Source organism: Stegostoma tigrinum, chromosome 31 (assembly GCF_030684315.1).
Source record: "Stegostoma tigrinum isolate sSteTig4 chromosome 31, sSteTig4.hap1, whole genome shotgun sequence".
Taxonomy (NCBI): Eukaryota; Metazoa; Chordata; class Chondrichthyes; order Orectolobiformes; family Stegostomatidae; genus Stegostoma; species Stegostoma tigrinum.
In genome coordinates this window covers 34,023,775-34,047,278 of record NC_081384.1, presented here as the reverse complement: position 1 = coordinate 34,047,278, position 23,504 = coordinate 34,023,775, and the positions used below count along the sequence as shown (strand labels likewise).

General features: G+C 42.5%; 1 protein-coding gene across 1 annotated transcript in view; it reads left to right on the top strand.

Moving 5' to 3' along the window:
* Positions 1–23,504, top strand: part of LOC125466125 (proto-oncogene Wnt-3) — a 100,677-nt gene that overhangs the window by 45,016 nt on the left and 32,157 nt on the right. The window contains exon 3 of the mRNA XM_048560306.2: positions 7,052–7,317. Coding sequence (XP_048416263.1) covers positions 7,052–7,317 — 266 coding nt within the window. The remainder of the gene's footprint in view (positions 1–7,051; positions 7,318–23,504) is intronic.

The window sequence follows — 23,504 nt, the reverse complement described above, 5'->3', positions numbered from 1 at the left end:
ATATATTGCTTCGGGACTAATCCCAGCAAATGATGATTCTCAGTTCAAAATCAAAACCCAGTGGGTGATAGTCCACAATAGGAGATCTCAGATGGAGAGAAACCCCAGTGACAGACAGGCCCCAGTGACAGACAGACCCCAGTGAGAAACAGACACTCGTCAAGAGAGAGAGATGATAATTAATGAGAGACAATTCCCACATACAGACAATCCCTAGTGGGAGATCATTCCCCTGTGGATGACCCCTATGAAAGACAATTCCCAGAGAAAGACCAGAGAGAGAGAGAAAGATGATCATCAGCTAGAGACAATCCCCGGTGAGACACAGATCCCAGTCCAGAGAGAGAGGGAGATAATCATCAGCTAGAGACAATGCCCGGTGAGACACAGATCCCAGTCCAGAGAGAGAGAGAGAGAGAGATAATCATCAGCTAGAGACAATCCCCAATAAGTCACAAACCCCAGTCCAGAGTGAGAGAGCGAGAGATGATCATCAGTGGGAGACAATCCCCGGTGAGACACAGATCCCAGTCCAGAGAGAGAGAGAGCGAGAGATGATCATCAGTGGGAGACAATTCCTAGTGGGAGATCATCCCCAGTGAGAGACAAAGCCCAATGGGAAAACAAACCTAAAGTTCTGAAAAAAATCATCTTGGACTTCAAACATTATCGGTTTCTCTCTCCACACATGGTACCAGACCTGCTGAGTTTCACCTGTACTTTATATTTGCATTTAACCCAGTTAGATTTCAGTAGAGCATGCAATTTCATGGCAATATACCATTAATAAAACATCCATTCCTTTCAAATCCTTTTCCTAACAGAGGAACATCGACAAAAACGTAAACAAACTTTTTAATAATTTTCACCTGGGTCGTCCAGGAAATTAGCCCTTGATTCTTCGAAACTCGAGAAGAACCCTGCAGGATTGACAAAACTAGTTCTAATTTCTCTAAAAGTATTGTAGTCGGGGAAGGGTCAGCAACAAGGCACGTTAACGGTGACACAGACCATAACTGCTTCTCACCGTTGCATCGGCCTGTTCCGGCAGCGATAATGATGGGAATGTTATTACCGGTGATCTCTACCTGAAGATATATTCCGACACATTGCTGACAGATTACTGATGTACCAGTGCAGTCACAAGGATGTGGAGCTTTTGTGGTTTGGGGAACGCAGCTCAGGACTGAAGGAATGAAGGAGAGGGTTTAGCAGTTGACTGGTGTATAATGCATTTTGTATTGGATCGCTGTGCTTGGGGTGGGGCGGGGGTGGCGAGATTTTGGCGGGTTTTTTTTGCTCCAGGTGGGGAAGTGATTGTGCTCATCGACTCATCGTCGGCAATTTGATGCTCGAGTGAGTCAAGGTCTTTTTCTAAAAATTGTATGAATTACTTCATTTGGGGAAAGGGGTATCTAAGGTGATGTACAATTTGTTCTGTCACTTAGACCCGAAGCGTAAACTGTGATTTCTCTCCATAGATGCTGCCAGACCTGCTGAGTTTTTCCAGCAATTTTACTTCGTTTCTGATATCCAGCACCCTGCAGTTCTTTCGGTATTTTGTCCCCCTCTCATACATTTTATGTAGTTCTCCCAGGTGCCCTCTCCTCCCTCTGGGGATTTATTAGTTTTCCCTGGTCCCCTCTTGTTTGGAGATTATTGTTTCTGCTTCTGTCTCCTGACAGGGCTCCAGGCCTGTGGGAGACCGAGTATCTGCGAGGAGTGGGGATCGTGTACGTGTCGCGGCCCTGGACATTGCTTCAGCCTGCTCAGCGCCGCCCCTCAATCTAACCCGGGTCACCGGAGCCGACAAGATGTTACAGACAGGCCTTGCCTCATTACTGCCATTTAAATTACATTTTTAAAGCATATCTCCTTTTAAATATATATACATATAAAAAAATCATTATTGGCCTCTGAGCTCGAAACGCTCAGGATCAGTGTTGATGCTTCATGAGCTAAAGGGATTAAAAAGAGCAAAATAAGCTTATACTGAGAAAAAGAGTTAAGCTTCTACCCCACTGCGAGAGAGGGCAAACTATATCAGCGCGAACTAGTGATTACGGCCGTAGCTGCGCCATTCACACGCCCTTTAGTCATTTTGATGAAAGTGTTTCAATAGGGATTTCCTAGTCTATCCCACCCGATTGGGGACACACTAGAATTAAGAATAGTTGGCTGTTGCTACGATTTGTCAGGGAATGCCAGAACTCGGCAGTGGGTAACGTTGCCTGAAGTAACTCTCTCCATTGTATTAATAATACAGTGTGACACCGAGCTAACAAAGCCAGATTCAGACACCCAGCAGGTAATGGAGCTCATTTTCGAGCCATGAGAGTCAGTCTCTGTCCTGAGCTGTCACAGGACATTCCCACACCTCTGGCATCACTGTCTCAGATTTACTCTCTCATATAATCCCAGGACATCTCTCCTCTATCGAAACGATTGTGTCCCGGGGGTCATTATCCATTGCTCTTCTATCTTTTGGCAGCTCGCTCATTTACTGTCTTCTCATAACATGAGTCTATTCTGGCATCAGGACATTTCCGTGTCTTCAACTTCTGTATCTCATTATCTAACAGCCAGTGTTCCCTTTCAGACATAAATGTAATCGTTTATATATACACATATATCTTCCACTTCGTTGTGGGATCTGGGTGTTGCTGGCAGGTATTGTCCATCCCTGATTGCCTAAAGAGCAATTAAGAGTGAACAAAACTATAGTGGACCTGGAGTCACATGTAGGCTACACCAGTTAAAGATGGCTGATTTCTTTTTCTAAAGGATTGAACTAGTTTTTTTTTGAAACAACAACTGACAGTGGGAAAGACTCAGCAGGTCTGAAGGAGGGTCTCTGGGCCCAAAATATTAACATCTGCTTTCGCTCCACAGATGCTGAGTTTTTCCAGCAAGTTATGTTTCTGATTTCTAGCATCTACCGTTCTTTGTTTTAATACATGACTGCCATTTGATTACCTTTCATGTCAGACTTCTGCTGAATTCAAATTTCACCATCTGCTGTGATGTGATATCAGTTTGTGTCCTCAGAAAATTAGCCTGGGACTGCTGGATGACTAGTGATGTTAATGACATGCCGTTGCCTCCCCTCCGCTCTTTGGGATGTGGGTGGTGTTGGCTAGGTAACATTTGTTGCCAACCATTAGTTATCCAGAGAGCATGGAGAATCACATTGCTGTGTTTGAGGCAGTCAGGGCAGGGAAGTTCATTTCCTGGAAAACCAGTTGGGTTTTTGTAACAGTCCAAAGTTTCTCTTGTTTATTTTCAAGCTGACACATTTTTATGCAACTGTTCAGAGGATAAATATTTATCTTGGGTTACGCTGTCAAATTGGCTTAATTCTCCGGAGAAAAAGCGACACCAGAAATAGTAGCAGGAGTAGGCTGTTTGGTACATTGGACCTTCTCTTCATGAGCCTGTGCATCAACATACATGAAGCAAACTTGATAATGAACATTACTGTGGGTAAACAGGAATTCTGTGAACTGGACAATAATATGAGTACATAACCCAGGCTGACACTCCAGTGGAATACTGAGGGACATCTACAGTTTTAGAGGTACACTATTTTTCATTGTGGGTTAAACTGTGTACTGAATCAATATTTGATGGATGGTAAAATCCCTATGACAATACCTGGAAAAAAAGCAGGGGGCTTTGCCTACTGTCCGAAACAACCCTCTTCCTCGACTAATGATTAGAACAGATTATCTGGTTAGTTATCTAATTTTGTGGGTGTTTGCTGCATTTGATTTGACTTGTGTTTTCTATGTTACAGCAGAGAGTCCATTTCATAAATACTTCATTTGCTGCGCAGTGCTTTGAGAGGGCCTGAGGTTGAGAAAGTAAAGGGAAAGTAGTGTATGCTCGACTCTTTTGGTCTTCCCTATTTCTTTATTTCCTTCCTCATCTTTGTATACTACAGCTTTCTAAATTCAATCACAAACTGCAGTACACTGACATAATACTAGAGCAGACTGCTGGGGATGATTGGAAGCATTATCTGTGTTAGATGGAAAAATGTGAATAAATAGAGATCAGGCATTGCATACCTGCATTACAGAACCCAGTTTGACTGTTCACTGGATGAGTATCTGAGATGTGGTGAGTAGCTAATGGTAACTGGGTGCAGGGATCCTAGTCATACAATGCTATTAAGAATTATGGAGCCAAAGTGGTAAGTGTAGTTCAGGTACCCATCACCCATGATCTGATGATGGGTGGAACAGCCTCAGAGGACTGAATGGTCTATTATAAGAGAGACCCTGGGCCAAGGAGGAAAAATAGTCAACATTCCCAGTCTATGACCATTGCTCAATGGACAGGGCCATCAAGTTATGGCGAGACTGAACTATACTTTGATTCTTACTGTGGCTGACCAATAGTTCTTGTGAAGGAGGCCCACGGTTGCAGAAGAGCTAATGGTTGCCAGTGTGCAGGACCGGGCTTGAACACAGGGAACCATGCCCCACTATATATGCAATGCATGCATTTATATAGGATCGTTCACAATAACTGGGCTTACCAAACTGCTCTACAGCCAAGGAAGTAGTTTTTCAAGTGTAGTCCCTGTTGTAATGCAGGAAATATGACAGTCAGTTTGTCACAGCAAGGCTTCATGGATAGCAAGGCAATAGCATCAGTTAAGGAATGATATTAGCTGGGACAGTAGTTTCTTAGGTGGAGGTCAGAAGGCAATTGGACATGGAGTAGTATATTTCACAATTTGGTGTAGTGTGCCTTCACACTATTTCTGCCAAGTGGTGCTTTGGGAATCAGATGATGACGTGCCTATGTGTTACTGCTCAGTAGGTAGGATGTACAGTTTTGATAGTTAATCAATACAAAGTGAAGCCCCAATGTGATCTTGGGGAAGACAGGCCAAGCATAGGGCTGATACCATCACAAAGGAAGGATAACAAGAGAGAAGAGGATACGTAATAAAATTGCTCCTGTGCCATTCTGAGCAGTTTGAGAACATACAAGACAAAGAAACAGGGAAGGAGAGGAAGAAAGAAATGTACTTATTCATAGATAACAAGGTGTAGAACTGGATGAACACAGCAAGCAGATCAGAAGAGCAAGAAAGCTGACGTTTCAGCTCCTTTTGATGCTGCTTGGCCTGCTGTGTTCACCCAGCTTTACACCTTGTTATCTCAGATTCTCCAGCAACGGCAGTTCTCACTATCTCTGCATTTGTTCGTACCTTTCACAACTTCAAGAAATCCCAAAGCACTTTACAATCAATGAAGTACTGCCAAAGTGCAGGTCCCTGCTTTGGACACAGCCAGTAAAGAATGCTTTCACCCTATTAGTCCACAATGCATTTGAACCCATTTATCAAAGCTGAACAGCCCATGTCAAACATACTAGAATCCCATTCCTTCAAAGGTAATAGATTTGTGAAGCAAAAATCATCCTTTTCTGTAATTACAATATAAAAACATCTGGAGATCTGATTTGTTTTCTTTATGAATGTAAAGCTGGGGTTAACAATTTAAACTAAGTGGAATAATTTAAATAATATGTGGGGAAATATTATATAAAACCATTAAAATGCAGAAGTCATTGCATAACAGCATTTGTTATTTAATGAATTGATATAGTAATCAAATGTGATTCCACCTAATTTGATCTGATTCCTACATGGCTCCAACACAACTCACAGATAAAGATAATACATACTTTGAATGGAGTCCACAGTATTCAACTCAATGGCTGGGGCATTTGAAATCATAAAAAGGGAACTCAAGATTATAAGCAAACCTCTGAGATTCAGTTGAAAGCTTAACTATTACTACTGACAGTCCTGTTAATGAAGTGGGGTTTACCACCTATGACTCATTTAATGAGATGAACCTCACCAACAGGAACTCTTTTAACAGAAGTGCCACCAACAGAGTAAGAAAGGCAAAAAACAAAGTCAAGGTCCCTCTCCTGAGCAGCCTGCACGGAAAATTGTACATCGAGGAGGTGATCGCCTGGTGGTATTATCACTGGACTGTTAATCCAGAGACCCAGATAATGTTCTGGGGAGACAGGTTTGAATCCCGCCATGGCAGATGGTGGAACATAAATTCAACAAAATATCTGGAATTAAGAATTTAATGATGACCATGAATCCATTGTTGATTGTCAGGAAAAACCCATCTATTTTGCTAACGCCCTTTGGGGAAGGAAATTGCCATCCTTACCTGGTCTGGCCTACATGTATATCCTGACCCACAGCAATGTGGTTGACTTTGAACTGCCTTCTGGGCGATTAGGAATTCTCTGAGTAAATAGGGATAGGCAATAAATGCTGCCTAGTAGTGATGTCCTCATCCTGCTGATGAATAAAGGGAAAAAAAATGCCTTTGCACAGGACCTGGTTTGATTGTGATACCCATACAGGTGAAGAATGAAGCCATAGGGTCATGGAAGGCTGTCTGTACCTGTGAACCTGTTTCTTGGCATGAGTGAGAAGTACTTCAAGAGAGAAGTAAGAATAGCAATATTCTTCTGGAAAACAAAATGACACAATTGCAAGCTGATCAATAAGTTTAAATGTAAGACAAAACTTTCTATTCAGTTTCAATACTGAATTTTCTTTCTGAATTAACAACAGTAAATACATTAATGAAGATATTTGCAAGTTGTAAATCATTTGATTACTTTGCATTTTTGGATTTAGTGACATACCTGGGTCAGTTTTCTAAAACTGTTGATGTTATAAACCTTGGTGTTGTAAATAAAATAAAACCAAAGTAAAATTAAAGCATTTTTTGGATTCATTTTCATTTCAGAAATTGGCTGTCAGAAGAACTCTCTGATCCCACAATACCATGTGTGGTGTTTAATATATATTAATTAAGTTTCAAAGTGTGAAAGAAATATAAATGTTGGCAATAAGCATCTTTACAATAGTTTTCAGATAAATCATAACCATTAGTGTGTATTTAAAAAGCATGCCTCGTTGACTTTTTTCCTGTGTGACGTGTTGAAATCTGTCCATGTTCTGATCTCCTCTGCCCATTTGCTTTTTGTCTTCCAGCCACCCGGGAATCTGCTTTTGTCCATGCCATTGCCTCAGCTGGAGTGGCATTCGCCGTGACACGTTCCTGTGCTGAGGGTTCCAACACTATCTGCGGCTGTGACTCACATCACAAGGGCCCACCAGGCGAAGGCTGGAAATGGGGAGGCTGCAGCGAGGATGCTGAGTTTGGCGTACTGGTGTCCAGAGAGTTTGCTGATGCCCGAGAAAATAGGCCAGATGCTAGGTCTGCAATGAACAGGCACAACAATGAAGCTGGACGAACGGTAAGGAGTGGGTCGGCTTTGGATTAGGATATGTAGAAAGAATGGGACCACCATCTGTCATAGACTGGATTGTGTTCAGCTAGAAAGAAGTTAACTTGAAAAACTGTGATGTTTTTAATTATTAACATTTTGAATTGAAATTTAGTTTGAATATTTTGACAAAGAATCATGGCCTTTTTGTACAAATAGGGATTTTTGTCTATTGTGAGAGAAGGATATTCACAGTGACACTTTGAATGGGATGTTCAAATTATTTCAGGTGTTATTTGAGGTTCCAGTTTTTTTTTAATATCCAGAAGTGCTCCAACACACAACTAGAGGCTTTTTTTTCCCATCACCCGAATCAGCTGTGATTTTTCTTTTCCATCTGTTAACCACCAGCATATATCCAATCGAATAATGTGTGCAAAGCACGTTAAGGACAATGTAAATCATCAAAGGCAAGGGAGAGGTACGGGGCAGTGGGAGGGAGGTTTCAGTTTAAGATCGCATCTGAAAGTTGACACAGTTGACATAGCAGCACTCCCTCAATATTTCACTGAAAGAGTAAGTAGATCAGGGACTACCATATTGGATGGATACTGAGTACACACTTGTCTGACTGACCACTAACTGAGCTGAACTGTAAATACAGTTAACGTCTTTAACTAAAGAGACTGAATTAGATGAAGTGAAGGGGGCTGAGGAAGTGAGGTGGGTGTGCATTACCTTGCAGTCACTATTGCAATGCAGTCATGGCTGAACAGCGTTAGCATCGGTGTAAATCTCAGCCTCTTTCTGTTGAGATTTCCCAAAGAATCAAGCAGAAAATCAAACATTTGGAAAATTGATTATTTGCTTCTTACTCAAGTCAGAAAGCAAACATGCGCAGCAGATTGGCTACCTCAGGCATCACCATGCAATAATGTGGAGGGAAAAACCAAAAATAAATAATAATGCTTGAAATGAATACACTGATCGCTCTGATGCACTGTTCTGAGGTATACAAAACAAGTCAGGCCAGTATGTGTAATTCACAAGTTTTACTGATTTTTCCTTTTGGACAAGGATGGTGGGTGGAACAGGAACTGGTTGGTCTGATGCAATACCTGTTAGTGCCTCTCTGGTATTCCTAACCAGAGACCACAAGAACAAGCACACAAAAGCACCTCAAGATGGCAGAGTCCTGAAAACATACACAAAACTACTCAAGTTTACTGGTAGTCACAGCTGCCAGGTGACTATTCTGGAGGAGAAATTGTTCCACAAGACGGCCTGCAGTCACTGCTGTGGCAAGATTAGCTTGAGGGAGTGAGAGGGAACAAATGTAGGAAGACATGCTCGTTTCCCATTGATAAGGTCTTGGCAACACCGCCCATCTGACCCAAGGTGACCTGCCACTAATTGACTGTCCTTCATTGCTGGGCCAGTAGCCAAAATCACAGAATTGTTGAGTTTCAGAAGGAGGCCATTCAGTTAACTGTGTCTGGCTGCTTGAACGTATTATCTCAGTGCAAATCTCCTGCATTCTCCCCAGTAATGTTGCACATTATTTAAATGGAAACAATAGTCCAAAGCCCTTTTGAAAGTCTCATTGAACTGGTCACACATCCAGAAGTGAGAATTCATCAAGTGGCTGACCTAAACTCAATGGGCCAAAGGTCCTCTTCTGTCTGTTTTGATTCAATGAAGAGTCCTGGGCTTTATCAACGCTGTCTGTTTGAAAGGTTAAAACAGGTTTTGAGATCTTTCCGGGTCTGTCAGCCTGGAGACTGCTGAAACAAAACTGCTTATGTGCTGGCGTGGATATTTTTTCTGTGAATCGGACCAATTTGCAGCCACTGTCCAACAGCCTTTCTCTGGATTGTAAATCTTAAATTAGTAAACACATCAGCAATTGTCCCAGTAGCTGGCTTGTTTGGACATTTAGCTTAAATCACATGATTTCTTGGAAAACCTGATGATGAAAAAGGTTTCTGACCCTTTCAAAAAAAAGTCACCTTCACAAAACTAAAAACAAAAAAAAACAACAATTGCTGGAGCTACTCAATGGGTGTGGCAGCATCTGTGGAGAGAACGCACAATGACCTTTCTTCAGAACTCACGGAGTCCATTTAATTCTACTTTAGAACACAAGTTCCCAATTAACAACAATGTATTAGAAATCTTCACAACAAAGAGAATAGTGCTTTAGATAATCGCATTGGACGAAGGATGAAGCGATAACTAGGAGGTTTTGAAAGAGGTCAGCGTAGGCCTAAAATGGAACATATTTGGGGACTGATTGGGGGAAGGTAGCTAGTGTAATGCTTGAGAGTGTAGTTGAAGGAGGGATTGCATACAAACATTGAACAAAAGCAGGCCGCTCAGCCCTTTGATCCTGCCCCACGATTCAATAAGATCATGGCTGATTTGATTTTAAGCTCAACTCTGTATTCCTGCACATTCCTGATAATCTTTCATCCCCTTGGAAATCAAAGATTTATCTGTCTCAGCCTTAATTATATTTAAATTAAACTCCATTTATTGTGATAGCTTCCTAATGCTGGACATGTCAGACAGTAGTTTACACTTCAGAACAAGCTTGGTGCTGTAAATGAAAGATTAGCTATTCTGGCATGAAAAACATCCATCCAGGTGTTTGCTGTGTATAAACAGATAGATGGTGAGAAGCCAGTGTGTCTTTCTGGCACGCACTGACAATTAGGCACCCTGCAGGTATGTGTCAGTCATCCTTCATTAAGGAATCTTTAAAACAGAAGCATAATCCATATTAGTCTTCAGCTGCAAGAAAGAATATCAGCAGACCTGCTTCAACTGTTCAAATCCACACGCATGGCCCTTTTCACCCTGTCTGTAGTACTCCAGCTGTTAACAGCACTGTAAATGAAATCAACTTTATTTCTAACTGTGCTGTAAATGCAACTTTGACAAAACTGCATTCCTCAAATTCGGAATTGTTATGTTTCCTCAATATCCAACACCCTTACATTGCTGAGATAACAAGGTGTAGAGCTGGTTGAACACAGCAGGCCAAGCAGCATGAGAGGAGCAGGAATGCTGACGTTTCAGGCCTGGACCCTTCTTCAGAAATGGGGGATCTGAAATAAATAGGGAGAGAGGGCGAGGCGGTTAGAAGATAGATAGGGGAGACGATAGGTGGAGAGGAGACAGACCGGTCAAAGAGGCGGGGATGGAGCCAGTAAAGGTGAGTGTAGGTGGTGAGTTAGGGAGGAGATAGGTCAGTCCAGGGAGGACAGACAGGTCAAGGGGGTGGGATGAGGTTAGTAGGTAGGAGATGGAGATGGGGCTTGAGGCAGGAGGAGGGGACAGGTGGGAGGAAAGACAGGTTAGGGAGGCGGGTACGAGCTGGGCTGGTTTTGGGATGCGGTAGTGGGATGGGAGATTTTGAAGCTTGTGAAGTCCACATTGATACCATTGGGCTGCAGGGTTCTTCACACGTTTGAAAATTTCTCCTCTCCTTACTGCATCCCAAAACCAGCTCAGCTCATCCCTGCTTCCCTAATCTGTCCTTCCTCCCACCTATCCCCTCCTCCCACCTCAAGCCCCACCCCTATCTCCTACCAATTAACCTCATCCCGCCCCCTTGACCTGTCTGTCCTCCCCGGACTGACCTATCTCCTCCCTACCTCTCCATCTACACTCACCTTTACTGGCTCCATCCCCGCCTCTTTGAACTGTCTGTCTCCTCTCCACCTATTTTCTCCCCTATCCATCTTCTATCCACCTCCCCCTCTCTCCCTATTTATTTCAGATCCCCCTTCCCTTTCCCCATTCCTGAAGAAGGGTCTAGGCCCGAAACATCAGCTTTCCTGCTCCTCTGATGCTGCTTGGCCTGCTGTGATCATTCAGCTCCACACCTTATTATCTCTGATTCTCCAGCATCTGCAGTTCCTACTATCTCTGAAACCCTTACATTGCTGGTTGTGCCTGAATCCCTCCTTAAACTTCTCCACTTCTCTCTGTTTCCTCCTCATAACTTACTTCTTTGGCCATGCTTTTGGTCACCTTCCCTAATATTTTATAGGATTCAGCATCAGATGTTGTTTGATCAACATTTTGTTGTTGATATTGTAAAACGTATCAAAGACATGATAGAAATGCATATTCCATTTTTGTAGCACTTAGTACAGCCCTGATCTCTGTCCCTTTTGCTCATAATTGCTGGTAGGTTTTCTCTTGTTTGTGTCCTACTGCCTGGAAATCCTATCATCATTGCTATGTCCTCGTTTGAAATTCTGTCTCCTTCATCAAGATTAGGGTCACCTCTAACCCCTTCCAAATACAATTCTACCTGCTTTCCATGTGCCAATGTTGAGAGGTTCCTTGCATGTAGTATCATATCGTAAGTATCTATTCAATGGAAGGAGTTGCTGACTTAATATTCTTGGAAGATGGTGTCATTGGCCTCATTACATGCCTCAACCCCCATTGGACCAACACAGGATATATAGCACTTGTGAGCAGGCTGTCAGTGTTTGCTTGAAGGTCTCAGCTTTTGCTTGCTTCTTTCACCTTGGTCAGAAGATTGTGAGCTCAGACCATACTTCAGGACCCTGAGCATGTAATGCAGGTTGATACTATGGTGCTGAGCTGAAATACTGGAGGTGCAAGCCTTTGAATAAAGTGTCAAATCAACACAGATTATATTGTCATTGTTGCTAGTTGTCGGACTTGTTACGTGCAAATTGGCTGTTGTATTTCCTACATTAAAAAAATAACTAGACTTAAAAAGTATTTAATTGGCTGTAAGGCATTTTGGGCAATCTGGTTTCATAGAAAGTGATCTATGAATGCAGGCTCACTATTTTCTTTCTTGATTATTGTGTGTCAGTACCTTACTTGTAACATACAAGTCATTAATGGGTTTAATGGGTCTATTTCAGGTATCGTACAAAGCATTCGTGTGTTGGTTATAGACACATTTCAGCCAAGAGCTACACAATCTATTGTCCCTATATTTCAGGACATGTGTTTTTGATTTTTTTATCCTGTACAAATTAACCAGAACATTTGGAATCTAAACATAGACAATGCAAGTTGACATTTATGATTTAAACACTGAAATGTTTCTGATGATCCAAAATCAATTTCTGTAGAAAATTAAAATGTTGTCTGTGCTGTTTCAACTTTTATAAAGAACACTACTGCTGTAACTATACAAGTTATTGAGAGCTAGTGTCCAACACTTACGAATAATTACTTAAATATTGTGATGCTGGATTGTAATTTCACAATACACCACCATCTGCAAGTTCCCCTCCAAGCCATTCACCATCCTGATTTGGAGATCTGTTGCCGTTCCTTCACCATCACTGGGTTAAAATCCTGGCATTTCCTCCCTCAAGGGAACTGTGAGTCAACCTCCAGCATGTGGACTGCAGTGGCTCAAAAAGGAAGCTCATCACTACCTTCTCAAGGGCAGCTAGGAGTGGGCATAAATACTGGCCAGCCAGTGACACCCATGTCCCATGAGTAAATAAAAAATTAATACACCAGGCAAAAAGAGACCAGGAGATTGTGTCAACCTTGGCTTAGTTGGTAGTGCATTTGGCTTTGAATCAAAAGGTTCTTAATTGCATAACAGTCCAGAACTCGAACACAGAATATAGAACATTGAACAGTACAGCACAGATCAGGCCCTTCGGCCCACGATGTTGTGCTGACATTTTGTCCTACTCTAAGATCAAACTAACCTGCATACCCTTCATTTTACTATCATGCATACTGTAGCTGACACTCCAGTGCCCAATGGAGGGAGTGCTGCACCTTCTGAAGTAATGTTTCAGATGAGATGTCAAAGCAAGGCCCCACTTGTCTGTGTGTGTAAAAGATACGCTAGTGTTATTTTTAAGAAGAGCAGTTTCCTGGCCAATGTTTATTCATCAATCAACATCACAAAAACAAAACAGACCATCAGATTATCATATTGCTGTTTGTGGGAGATCACTGAATGTATATGGCTGCTGAGTTTTATAACAATACAACGGTGACAGCACAGAGGACTTCATGAGCTGTACATGTTTTCAGACGCTCATTGGTTATGAGAACAAAGAACAAAGAACAAAGAAAGTTACAGCACAGGAACAGGCCCTTCAGCCCTCCAAGACTGTGCCGATCACAATCCTCTGTCTAAACCTGTCATCTATTTTCTAAGGGTCTATATCCCTTTGCTCCCTGCCCAGATATGTCTTAAAAGACGCTATCGTGTCTGCGTCTACCACTTCCGCTCGCAACGCGGTCCAGGCACCCACCACCCTCTGCGTAAAGAACTTTCCACGTATATCTCCCATAAAAACTTTCCTCCTCTCACTTTGAACTCATGACCCCTAGTAACTGAGTCCCCAACTCTGGGAAAAAGCTTCTTGCTATCCACCTTGTTTATACCCCTCATGATTTTGTTGACCTCAATCAGGTCCCCCCTCAACCTCCAGCTTTCTAATGTAACTAATCCTAATCTACTCAACCTCTCTTCAAAGCTAGCGCCCTCCATACCAGGCAACATCCTGGTCAAGGTCCTCTGCACCCTCTCCAAAGCATCGACATCCATTTGGTAATGTGGCTGAACCAAAGTCTTATACAACTGTAATATCTTTGGATTGTGGGAGAAAACCAGGCAGAAACCCATACAGACATGGGGAGAACACGCAAACACCACACAGACAGTCATCCAGGGCTAGAATCAAACCTGGGGACCCTGGCACTGAGAGCCAGTAGTACTAACCACTGCGTCACCTGTCATAAAAACTGTTCTTCAGGCAAGGAAAACGATTGACTTTCCTGGTCTGGCCTATGCAAGGCACCACACATACACCAGTCATTGGGTCACACAGCATAGAAACAGGCTCTTCAGCCCACCATGTCTATGCCAATCAACAAATACCAACCTATACTAATCCCATTTACTTGTAATTAGACATAGCTGACATAGTCCCAGCATAGTCATCCAGTCGCTTCTTAAATGTGAGTACACCTGCCTCCATCACCCTTTTACCAATGTGGCTGACGGTCCTCTTAATGCAGCTGAGTAAGCCATTTAGTTGTAGCAACTATCAAAAAGTCTCAAAAAAAAATCTGTCAAACCACCTGGCATTGACCTAGGAACCAGAAATGACAACTGCAAATTAAGCCTCATTGACCCTGCAAAGCCCTCCTTACCAACACTTTGGGGTTAGTTCTGAAACTGGAAGAGCTGCCTCATAGACTTTCAAACAGCAGCCTGAATTAGTCACACTCATGGAATCATACCTTATACACAGTGTCAAAGACAAGACCATCACCATCACCAATCTATGTAGGTCTGGTCCCACTGACAAGACAGAGCCAGCAGTACTGTTGGGAGGGAGTTGTCCTGTGAACCCTCAATTTTGACTCCGGCATCAAATCAAACAGGAACAATAAATTACCTTATACTGCCTCTCCTTTTCCTTAGCATATAGTGCTCCCATACTGAACAAGGGGACAGAACATCCTTCATGCATGGCACAGAGGAGTTGGTGGTGTGACTCTCCTGTGTTTTGTAGCACAAGGGAAGCTTGTGATTGTGCGTCAGTCACTTTGTCTATAGGACATCATCGCAGTACAATGTCTCAGGCTACCCATTATCAGCCAGGCTTTGCTGCATTTTAACATGGACTGCTTCGGTGTCTGAAGAATTGCAAATAGTGATGAACATCGGCAAACATCCCCACTTCTGCCCTGACAGAGTCACATAGCACAGTATCAAATCCTTCTGTCCAACTCATCCATGCCGAACATGTTCCCAAACTAAAATAGTCCCACTTGCCTGTGTTTGGTCCATAGCTGTCCAAACCTTTCCTATTCATGTATTTATCCAAAGATCTTTTAAATGTTGTAATTGTACCTGCATCCACCACTTCCTCTGGCAGTTCATTCCATACACAAACCATCTTCTGTGTAAAAATGTTGCCGCTCATGTCCTTTTTTAACTTTGGCCTCTCACCTTAAAAATATGTCCGTAGTTTTGAATTCCCTATCCAAGGCAAAAGACCTTTGCTATTCACCTTATGTATGCCCCTCATGATTTTATAAACCTTTATAAGGTCACCCTTAACTTCCATGACTCCAATGAAAGAACATAGAACATAGAACATTACAGCACAGTACAGGCCCATCGGCCCTCGATGTTGCGCCGACCTGTCATACCGATCTCAAGCCCAGCTAACCTACGCTATTCCATGTACGTCCATATGCTTGTCCAATGATTACTTAAATGTACCTAAAGTTGGCGAATCTACTACCGTTGCAGGCAAAGCGTTCCATTCCCTTACTACTCTCCAAGTAAAGAAACTATCTCTGACATCTGTCCTATATCTTTCACCCCTCAATTTAAAGCTATGCCCCCTTGTGCTTGCCGTCACCATCCTAGGAAAAAGGGTGGATATGGAGAGCCTATCTAACCCTCTGATTATTTTATATGTTTCAATTAAGTCACCTCTCAACCTTCTTCTCTCTAATGAAAACAGCCTCAAGTCCCTCAGCCTTTCCTCGTAAGACCTTCCCTCCATACCAGGCAACATCCGAGTAAATCTCCTCTGCACCCTTTCCAAAGCTTCCACATCCTTCTTATAATGCGGTGACCAGAACTGTACACAATACTCCAAGTGCGGCCGCACCAGAGTTTTGTACAGCTTCACCATAACCTCTTGGTTCCGGAACTCGATCCCTCTATTAATAAAAGCTAAAACACTGTATGCCTTCTTAACAGCCCTGTCAACCTGGGTGGCAACTTTCACGGATCTGTGTACATGGACACCGAGATCTCTCTGCTCATCTACACTACTAAGAATCTTACCATTAGCCCAGTACTTTGCCTTCTGGTTACTCCTAAGTGCTATATAAATATGTAAAGAAATGTTTACCTGAATTCTTCAAAGCAAAATAGTTGAGGCCAGTTAACTGGGAGTGAGTGGACCTCAAGGAATAGCTACAATGGGTTGAATCGCTTTCCTTCACTTTAGTCTTTCCTTATGCCATTGCCACTGGGATTTGTTTGTTTCAAGGCTTCCTAGATCTTCTGGTGCAGCTATGGTTATTAAACATACCAGAAATTAAAGTTTCACTGACATTCACTGTGGTTTATACACACTTACATTGTGTTCCTATGTTCAAACAGAGATAATAATTCAAACAAGGCCTATCTTGACATCGTGCGCAGTCAACTACATTTTCCAAATTAGTTCCAGTTGCCAAGACGAGATGCTTGCTAGGCAGCAGTGAGATGCTTGCTAACATGGGATATTGCTGGTTAATGACCTCATTAATGAGGTGAAATTCAGTGATATTATGTAGCTTCTGTTCTGCCACCACAGCGAGGAACTAGATGCTGTGAATTCCTGTCATGAAAGTTCAAGCGGGTACTTGGCCACTCCAGCTTGCAGCTTGTTCTCAGGACCACCATCATGGACATTTGGGAACAAAGCCTGAGGGTGTACTCTAGAACACCAGCTGCATGCACCCCCTGTCCACAGACTCTGACACCTGGCAGCCCTTCGGGACTGTCACTGCACCTCTCTGATCTATGTAGGATGCTTCCACATTTCAAAGCTGAACCTCAGTGCACTCCTACAACTAGCAATGCAATGTTGCTGCAGGGACACTGTGGATGCAGGGACAGACACAAAGCTCATGGCTGGGCCAAGCTGCACTGCAGGGCTGTTCCCTCTCTCTCGGTGGTCATTTCCTTCGAGCCAACTGAATGCTCACAGAGTCCTTGCCTCACCTTGCCTTTCAGCACTTTCCCCTCATCCAGAGACACAGGCTCACATTCTTCTGACCTGCCTTGTGTTTTAGCACAGACTCAAAGCTAGGAAGCTTACCATGGTTGTCAGCAGTCTTCAGTCACATGAAAGGAGATACCTTCCACCCAGGGGGCCCTGGTACAATAAGACAAGGGCAGCCTCTGATACTAGTCCAGGGTCTTGGACATGGTTAGTTAGCCACTTTGGATACTCAGGGTTAGAGTACTCTCTTCATAAAAGGTCAGGGGCCGAATGTTGGGCAGTCCACTACCTGTCTTGGTTCTTTTTGCCCTGTTATGGGCTCCTTTCTCTTGCAATGAGAAGCAAGAGAGGGATTGAGTAGGATGAAAATGGATTGCATAGCTGGTTGTGCTGCTGCAGATGCAGGATAAGTGTAAGATATCCCAGTTGAGTGAGTAGAAAATGCAGAGACCATGCAGGGTTAGTGTTGGATGTTGAGGTGGGTGAGGGAAGATGTTGAAGACTACACAGAGCATGTTGGAGCATGAGGCCGGATCGGAGGACTGTGTAGTAGACTTTGTGTGAGAAAGCAGAGAGAAGGTGATGGCTGTTACCCTGGCAAAGTGGTGAAGGCCATTGTCCTTCTTCGTATAATATTGGCCATTCCTGCAGGTGGCTGAGATTTCACTTACCTGGAGGGGAACCCTGACCCAAGATGGCAGGGTCTGGCATTATGGCTTCCATTGCTGGTCTTGGAGGTAGAGGACAGCCCTCTTTTGTGCCACCCCATCAATCAGGCCTTCCTAGTCCCTGCCCACAAAGCAAAGCTCAAATTTCCCCTTCTCTGCCATGTCTGGGGCAAATGTCAGTCATCCCGTGGGCCCCCTCTAGACACAGTGCTTGTCCAGGTGCACAACTATATTTAAAGGTAAAACCAATGCCGGGGATGGCAGGATATCCTGGAGGTGGCAAGTTGTTCTGGGTATATAAGTGAGGGAGAAACAGTTTTCATCCAGCTCTACACCTTGTTACCTGAGTATGTGAGTGAGGGAGAAACGGTTTTCATCCAGCTCTACACCTTGTTATCTGGGTATGTGAGTGAGGAAGAAACGGTTTTCATCCAGCTCTACACCTTGTTATCTGGGTACGTGAGTGGTAGAATCTGGCTAAGATTCAACAAGAACAATATCATTGGCCCTGTGTAGGTAGTCAGTGGGGCGAGGTTGGGGGCGACACAGCAAGAAGTATCACCAGGCTTCATGGAAAATTTCTCTCCTCGAAACTTGACAAAATTGACACATATCCAAAAAAAAATGGAGATTCAGCGCCAAGAGTCTGTATGACGTAGAGTTGAAATGACAATACTTCCACATCTCATGTAGATTTCACAATTAGCTGTTCTTGTCTTGTATGTGAGTTTTTCTAATTTATGTTTGTTGTTGTCATGGTAATCTACCACACCTTCTTTATCCAGGTGTATTTTTGTGTGTGTTCTGTGCACAGCTGGAGAATTATGCAGTTCCTGGAGTGGCTTCTGTTTCTCTTTAATGTTGCTCTATTCAATGACTTTATAGGATCAAGATTCACAGCATACTTTGCACACTTCTGCAGGGTAACCATCTACTTGGGTTAAGGTGTATGACTCTGACCTTCTCTCCTATACAGAGCTCTGCATTTGCATATCAGTCATGAATCAACTTCTGAGAATTTTGTCCTGAGAACTTGGACAGGTGATGGCTTGACACACTTGTCCTGACTTGAGCCAGTATATGGAATTGTAGCTTTTATATGCAACATGGTAATATGAAGATCCTGTTCTGTCACCCTGCGCTTCATGATAAGTGGTTTAACTAATCAAACCATTTATTTGGTGAGATCATTGCATCTGGGTTTGTGTGGTGAGGCTGTCACATGGTTTTTAACCCCATTTAATACGTGTCCCTGAGTGGGTACCTATATATTGTGGTCTATTGTCAGGTATGATTGCTTTAAGTGTACCAAGCAGACAGACTGGTGCAATAATTTTGGCTGCTACTCGTGCACTTAAGTGTCCCTTAACTATCTAACAATTGAAAATTTGGAAAGGTAGTCAGCAACTCAGTGAAAATGTTTGCTGTGTGTGTTGAACATAATTGTTGTGATTCTGGATATCTCCTTTTAAGTTTCTTATGACAAGGTATATTTGTTGTAACTCTGGTACTGACTTATTGTGAGTATTCTTAGCCTTTCCTTCTGCAGTTGGTAGCTTAAGTGATTTTATTAATGGTGACAATGTTGAGGTCTGTACATGCTGGTAGTCCTGTTGTTGCTAGTTTATTCTTGTCCACGTTGTGGTTTCCATACCAAATTGCCTTGGCTGCATTTCATCATCAATGTACCAGTGTGATGAATGGGTGACCATTAAGGGGAGGCAATGGCTGAGTGGTATTATTGCTGGACTGTTAATCCAGAGGCCCAGATAATGTTCTGGGGATGCAGGTTCAAATACTGTTACAGCAGATGGTAGAATTTGAATTCAGCAAAATATCTGGAATTAAGAATCTAATGATGACCATGAACGAACTATCAATTGTTGGGGAAAAACCCACCTGGTTCACTAATGTCTGCTGGGAAGGAAATCTGCAATCCTTACCTGGTCTGGCCTACATGTGACTCCAAACCCATAGCAATTTGGTTGACCCTAAGCTGCCCTCTGGGCAATAAATGCTGCCTGGTCAGCAACACTCTCATTCTGTGAATGAATAAAAACAAACATTTATATGCAGTTACTTTTCCTATTGCAGGCTGCACCTCCAATGATTCAGGTACCAACCCTCTGGAATGCTGACTGGTCGGATTAGCTCCTTTGTTGTATTTGGGCATATGACATTCACTGTAGCAAAACCATCTAACTTTTTGGAATTTATTCACACAATAGACTCAACATTGTAGCGGAGGAGGCTTACTCCTGGCTAAGCAGTCAGAGAACAACCAGCAAAGAAAAGATCTGTCCTGCAACAGTAACCGGTATTGGACAGCACTAACGTTCTTAGACAGCAGTTACGGGCCATGGGTGACAGTAATGGGCTGTGGGCAGCAGTAACAGGATGACAGTGGGATTTCTGTCCACTCTGGAGTTGCTGGCCAATCTGTTAGATTGGCACCTTGAATGGTCCCAGCAGTGCCGCAGATCTGTGTGGTCATTGCCAGTACTGCAAGTAGACTCATGACATAGGCAGACATTGTTCTCACAGTGAAATAAATCATTGGAGTATTGTGCAGGTAGAGTTTGCTGACCTGATGGAGTTGGGGTTGATTTGGAATAGAGGTGGGTGGGAAGAAAGAGGAGGTTTACTACTTTATCAGCAGGTACCCCCAAGGGGTAGAAGGTGCCCTGTAAAGATTGTATAGTTATGTCCTTTGTCATGATGTTTTTATACGTTTTTACAAAAGGGTGCCCACTCCCACTCATCTGTTTTATGGAATGAGCAGTGTGATGTTTTGGTAAGTCAAGGTTTTGACAAGCTAAGTTGACTCATTTATTTATATATGGTGGTTGGGCTTCAAAGTTTGGTACCGAGCCACCTTCTGTATTCTGGGGGTGAGCTTGGGAGTGGGTGGGATGGTAGTGGACTTGACACCCATACTCAGCCCCACATTGAAAGCCCAAAGTTTCACATTCAAAATTTGGAAAGCCTGTTTATCATCACGTTATATATTCTTCTATGCAGAGTTTTGACCCTTATATCTTGGAACCAGATTTTCTGCACAGCAGGCCCAGTGAACTTTTGCACTGCACTAACTTTCAAGGGTGTTGGAATGCAGGACTGCTTTGGAGTGGGTGCAACAGACTGCACTTTCCATGTAGCTTGCTTGCTTTCTGCATCCTGGCTACTGCGCCAAAACTGATAGGAAGTTTCATTGCAGCAAGGCCATTAATAGAGTCTTTGTGGAAAGTCAGCCTTGAAAATATTCAATGACCTAGCTACCATAGCTCTCTGGGGAAGGGATTTGCAATACCAATCGACCCTTTGAGAGCAGAAACTCTTCCTCAACTACTTTTTATTCAGAAACTGTATCCTTTGAATTCTACTTTCCTGACGAGGGGAGAAGTCCTCTCAGCATCTAACCTGTCGAGCCCCATTAGAATCTTATAACTTTTGTAAGAATCACCTCTCATTCTTCCAATGGGTATAGTCTGAACCTGCTTGAACATTACTTGTAAAACAAACCTATCATCCCAGGATTTAACCCAGTGAACCTTGCATTCAATACAAGCATGTCTCTGCTTCAGTAAGTTGACCAACTGTACACAATGCTGTATATATGGTCTCAATCACGTATTGCACAAAAGACTATATTGAATACTCCTGGCCCTGCAGATGAAATCCACTATTCCTTTTGCCTTTGTAATCACTTGATGTATCTGCCTAATGATCTTTTTGAGATTCGTGTACTTCAGCACCCTGCAGGCTCCCTCCGTTTAAATCGTGTTTTGGTTTACTATCCTACCAGCGAAAATGGATGACCTGTACTCCTGCCAAAGATTTTCCGACAAACTTAAAGTATCAATATCCCTTTACAGAATCGCTCTATCCTTCTCAGAGCATGCTTTTCTGCCTACCTTTGTACCATTAGAAAATTTGGTCTGTAATACACAGTCGATCAGTATGACAGATCGGCACAACATCGAGGGCTGAAGGGCCTGTACTGTGCTGTAATGTTCTATGTATTCTGATCACTTCATCCAAGTTCAATTGGTATACATCGTAAACAATGAGAATCCAGCACTTGTCCTTCTGGGATTCTACTTGTTACAGTTGGTCATCCTTAAAATTGTCTTTTTATTCTCTTTTTGCTGTAGGTTAATAAATCTTCCATCTATGCTAACATATGCTAAATAAGATTGAAAGTTATGTTATAAGGCATCTTTCAGATTCCTAAGTAACCTACATCTACTGGTTACCATTATTTGTTCTACTTGTTATATCCTCAAAGACCTCCAATAAATTTCTCAAAAATGGTTGTCCTTTCACAGAACCAAGTTAATGTTGCTGATTGTAGTGTGATTTTTTGATTGTCCTGGCTCTAACTACTCAATCGTGTATTCTAGCACTTCCCCACTGACAGACAATTAATTTCTTGCTTTCTGTCACCAGGCTTTCTTGAAAAGGAATGTCACATTTACAGTTTTCCAAACTGCTGGGACATTTCCAGAATCTGGGCAATTTTGCAGGATTATAAATAATGCATGCAACAACTCTACAGCCAGTTCTAAGATATTTAAATGCAGTCCATTAAACATGTCAGCCTTAAGTTCAATTAGATTTCCCGTTATCTTTTCTCTAGTAATTGGGTTAATCCAAGTTCTTCCTCTTCTTTATGCACCTTGATTGTCAACTGTTCTTGGGATACTGCTTGTACAGACACATACAAAATACTTTTTACAAAGCCTTAGCCATTTCCTCATTCTCCGTTAATAATTCCAGACTCATCTTGTGAGGATCATGTTCCCCTTCTATAAACTTGCTGGTTTTATATTTCTTCTTAGTTTCTGTTATGCTCTGACGTTCCCTCTCATTTTCTTACTAATGATCCTTTGCTGGTTTCTAACATTTTACTAATTTTCTGGGTTACCACCATGCTTAGTCCAATTGTACTGTTTCTTTTCCAATTTGATGCCATACATGAGTTGTTCAATCAGCCACTGATGGTAAATCCTTCTGGTGGTCTCTGCCTTCCTGAATGGAACATTTCTTTATGGAGGGGATTGTTATGAAATATTTCTTGTCACTGCTTCTGCCACTGCTTCTCTACCTGTTAATCTATTTACCCAGTCCCACATTAGTTAGTTCCACCTTCATATAATTGTCATTGCCTTTATTTAGTTTTAAGGCACTAATTCTGGACCCACATTTCATATTCTCAAACTGAATGTCAACTTGCATTACATTATGTTCACTTCTGCCTGTTGGATCCTTTACTACGAGGTATTTAAATAATTTTGTCACATTACACATTACTAGGTACAAAACAGCCTGCCTGGTAGGCTCCAGAATGTATTACTTTGGGAAACTGTCCTGAGTACACTCAATGAACTAACCCCTCAGTCTACCTTTGCCACTTTGCTTTGTCCAATCAATATGAAGATTATTGCAGTACCTTGCTTGAAATCCCCACAATTTCTTGATGTACCTTTTGTGCTACCTTTAGGGGGATTATAATCTTCTTTCCTTTTCTATTCCTTATCTCCACCCAAACTGATTCTAAATCTTGAACTTCTGAACAAAGATCACTTCTCACTATTGTGCTGGTCTTCTCTTTCATTAACAGAGCTTTCCCTTTTGCTTTTTCTTCCTTTGCATATGTCCAAAATGACACATATTATTAAATATTCAACTTTCCACCTTTCTCCAACTTTCTCACCCTGCACGCATTAAAAATTATAGTGACTATCAAATCATAAACATTTATTTCTATTTATGC